At 53.8% G+C, this 4,117-nt stretch overlaps 2 protein-coding genes across 3 annotated transcripts in view; both read left to right on the top strand.

Moving 5' to 3' along the window:
* The window catches only part of LOC113209542 (glutathione S-transferase-like), a 23,175-nt gene that overhangs the window by 15,717 nt on the left and 3,341 nt on the right, over window positions 1-4,117 (top strand). The window lies entirely within an intron of this gene.
* On the top strand, window positions 762-3,809 carry LOC127749538 (uncharacterized). Its single transcript, XM_052268099.1, has 8 exons — window positions 762-1,035; window positions 1,140-1,309; window positions 1,425-1,753; window positions 2,061-2,307; window positions 2,439-2,575; window positions 2,644-2,824; window positions 2,904-3,234; window positions 3,333-3,809. Exons 2-8 carry the CDS (start codon window positions 1,223-1,225, stop codon window positions 3,626-3,628), a joined length of 1,608 nt encoding a protein of 535 aa, XP_052124059.1. The 5' UTR covers window positions 762-1,035; window positions 1,140-1,222; the 3' UTR covers window positions 3,629-3,809.

Below are 4,117 nucleotides of genomic sequence, written 5' to 3'. Positions count from 1 at the left end.
TGCATGTACATACATTACATTTAATTTCCAGCTTACATGGGCAGATGTCTTCTTTGTTGCGCCTCTGAAATGGTTCAAGTACATCAACAAAAGGGACTTTTTGGAGGGTTATCCTCTGCTGCAAGAGTTGGTTAGGAAAGTGGAATCTACTCCCGCCATTGCCAGCTACATTGCCAAGCGTCCACCTGGTGATAAATAAAAGTCATTGTTTATTTTACTGTTCTTATAAAAAATAAATCTATTTATTTATTTATAAACAATTTTGTGTTGTCTTTTATCAATCACTGGTCTGAAAACGTCACGACATATCATCTAAATAGTACCGGTTCATCTAGATTGTCCGACCTATTTTTCTCTGACCTGGTGATTTTTCCAAAATCCCAAAAAGTACCGTCTGACCGAGGTCTTGTCCGATCTGATTTTCTCCGACCTCGCCGATATAACAGGCAAAAGTCCGCTCGGCGCCGTAAATGCTCAAGCCCAACTCCCCCCACCAGGTCGGAGTCGGAGAAAAATAGGTCGGACAATCACCCGAGCCCCCCTTCCCCACGGAACCGCGTGGGATGCGCGAAACCCTGCAGCGGGGCGGGGGCTGCGCGTTCCTGACAGCGCCTGTGAGCCGGTGCTTATGCAACCCACCATACTGGCATGTAAGAGCCGGGACACCCGGTATTTTGAATACCGAATTTCCTATCTCTCAGGTTCAGCTGGCTCACTAGCTAGCTCAGTATAGACGATTTGGGGGGGGGGGGGGGCCATCACAAATGAACTTGTCGGCTGGTGTAGAACCGTGTAGAACTTTGGTGACATAGGAGACGGTTTCGCACCCAGGAGGTAGGCAATCCAATAGGCATTAGCAGTGCCCCCAAGTGGCGGCCGTCGCAAGCAGGGACACAACATGCCACTCTAGCAGACGCAAACTAAACGCTTGGGCTAGCGGGCGGACTTGACGAGCATACGCTGAAAACGCCTTCATTCTCACTTTCTAAACATAACTCTATAAGTGTATAATATAGAAATATATCATCTACCCTGGTACGTATTTACAGCTTTGTGAAAAACATAACTCATTGTGGTAAAGGTATACCTTACTGGTTCTCAGTCACGGTCGCGAAAGTGTTGCTCTGTGTTGTTTATAGGTTAGAAAAGCTACGGCCAGCTCCTTTTTTTTTTCTTTTTTCTATCCAACCCAAAATCCTAAGAGCACGATCAAGCTGCAGAAATGTTACCTCGTCAGGAACGGGCCTGTACGAACGAGTCCTCAACTTTGGAGAGTGGAGCAGCTCATGATGAGCAGCTGGATGAAGTGGTAATATTTAACAAGAGCCTCAAAACATGTCCGACTCCGGAAACCTCACCCCCATATCCGTACGTTTAGTCGCAATGTCGAAATTCAAACTGTTGTGGCACCCCGATGTACGCAGACGCTGACGTCGCTGCCGGACCTGCCACTGCTCAAGGTGTTGTCCTATGTCCCCGCCGAGGACCTGGTCGCCGTCGGGCGGGTCTGCACCCGGCTGTGCGCGCTGACGCGGGGGCACTGGTCGTTGTGGGGGAACAAGTCTGCCGGCTTGGAAGACTCCGACAGACTACTAGACCTGCTCGCGGACCTCCTGCTGGTCACCCCACAATACGACGTCGTCTTGGAACTTGTTGCCTCTCCCCGCTTAACGCATAATCAAAGCCGAGACAGGCTCGATTTTTTCATCTCCAACCCGATGTCCCTCATGGCGACCAACGGGACACCAGTCATGTACGTACACTGCTGTACCGGGTATTTCTGTGCACGCGAAACATGCACTGCACACACCCCGAGTTTTTCAAGTGAAGCAGCCGATATGACGCATGTATTCACAGCTATGTGTGTGTTTGGGGGGGGGGAGTTGCCGGAGTTTGTGGTTCGACCCCCCTCCCACCCCCTTCACGTCAAGTCGGCTGCTTCACTTACTGACAGCCCCGAAGGCACCACGGGTGGCCCGTGGCCCCTGTGAGTACAGTATGCACCCGCACGTGCAGAGAAACCTCCGGTGCGGAAGGTTAATGTTCTCTTTCACTTGCAGAACGTTGGCTTTGTGGTTCGTGTTCACTGAGGACTTGGCCGAGGACGACACGGTCGCAAGGGTGGTCCGTGAACTAGGCCCGCGTACGAAGCACGCTCGTATCAATTGCAAAACTTCCGATATGGAATTGATTTGTGAGAGCTTGCAGAGTGCCATCTCTATGGAAACTTTAAGTTTGACTTGGATGTGGCCCAGAAACTTTGCAGCACCGTTCACAGGATTTAGCAGCTGCAAAAACTGGCCGCAGGTAGGTTCTCTTGGAGGGGGTGGTTCGGGTAGCAACTCCCACCAAGCGTGGGTCCTCCGCACCGCCGTCGCAGTAATGGTAGAGGTACGGGCCGGCCTTCTATCGCGTTGCTCTCTTCTCCCTGTTGGCAGTCGCTGCCTAGCCTGCACACCATTGAGGTCACGTTCTGGGACCAAGATTACCCAGACTTGTGGATTTCATCATACGAATACTCTCAGGCTGGCCAGGAGCCCTCTTGCTTGCAGGCACTGCTCTTGGGAGCTCATAGGTGAGTCCGCTTGTCCAGGCGCAAGCCATACCGAAGCTCGCCGGTGGTTGTCATGCCTGTGCTTGCAGTGAGCTGCGCTGCGTACAGCTGGTCTCGCCGGCTGTGATGCCGCTGCTGGACTCCTGCCCAGCGAGCCTCCAGCGGCTGACTGTCTCCGCTGCGCCAGGGATGGCCCCGAAGCTCCGGCGGCTTCGCGAGCTGCAGGAGCTGACGTTCATCGGCGCATACTGCAATGCCAACACCGCCGAAGTACGCAGCTTGACGCCTTTTTCTCGCGATCGTCTATATAAGTTCTTTTAAGTAACTCACCGCAACCCTTTGTCCTCAGATAGCGGACGCGTTGAGGACCTGGCACGGGCCGCTGCTCAAGCTGACGCTGCCGTCGTGCATGGGCTGCCGCGAGGAGGAGGTGACGCTGGTGCGGGCCTTGGGCGCGGGCGCCCTGGCTAGCCTGACGCACCTCAACCTCCGCGTCCTAGAGGAGGCTGGCCTGCGCGCCCTGGCCGCGGCGCTGCCCGCCCTGCCCAGCCTGGTCTCGCTGACCCTGACTATCGCGCCGGCGTGGAAGCGACTGCTACACGACTTGTTCTCCGGCGCCAGCCCCACCCTCTGTGAGAGCCTGCTCCTTTTCGACTACCTGCTCAGCCCCGGGTTTACGAGTAAGTCGCCTTCTGTTTCTCGCTCGAGTTTGTGCCCTGCTTCATTATTTCCGAGTCGGTTCGGAACTTCAGAACTGTGCCGTCTTCTTCGTCCGCAGCATCCGAGCTCCACTCGGATCTCCCGAACTTGGTGCGCCGCGCCCCGATGTCGGTGTCGCTGCACGTGAAAGTCGACGCGCGGCCCCTGGAGCAGCCTGATGGGTTCTGTAGTGTGTGCAACGCCGAGCCCCCATCCGCGCACTCCATCTTATTCGGCAGGCACGACGCCGCCGAGGAAGAGTCCTGTCTGGTGTGCGCTGCTGTGCGCCTGCGCGGTGGCTTCCCCTTCCTTTGGACCGACACATCAATGCACTACGTGTGCGTGGGGCAGTGGGGGCAGCCTAAATCTACCTAAGTGCATGAGACTGTTGTGTGTGTTGAACCATGACTGCAACCATTGATATTTTCGCAATCCATAAGCCATTACTCGTTTGTGTACTGTTTTTACTATTTAATTTTCCTGTATGAAACGTTTGTCTTTAGTTAGCATATTGCATGTAAATGAGAACAATTTTTATAAAAGCAACTTGAAGAGTCTGTTGTAGCCTTGCCACTTCTTTTGCTATCGGTACACGAGCATTAGGTCACCTCATTAGTCAGCCCATTGAAGCGCCTGTGGGATAGGCCACCCATTCGACTTCCGGCCGAGTCGCGTGCTGCTGAACTGCGGCCGCGAGCTGTGGAGAATCGGCCTTTCCACTCATTTCTATCTTAAAGTTGCCTTCATGACTTTTGCCGTCGAGGTGCGCTACAATTATCAATAAAAGATATACTCTTTCCATTAAAGACTCTTGAGAAAGGGCCGCCTGGAAAAGAAGCAAGTGGCCGGGTGAGCCGTCTGGAC

The sequence above is a fragment of the Frankliniella occidentalis genome, unplaced genomic scaffold (genome assembly GCF_000697945.3).
Source record: "Frankliniella occidentalis isolate FOCC.00 unplaced genomic scaffold, Focc_3.1 Scaffold63, whole genome shotgun sequence".
NCBI lineage: Eukaryota > Metazoa > Arthropoda > Insecta > Thysanoptera > Thripidae > Frankliniella > Frankliniella occidentalis.
Note: the sequence above shows the minus strand (reverse complement) of the source record. Positions and strands in the feature narration are given on the sequence as shown.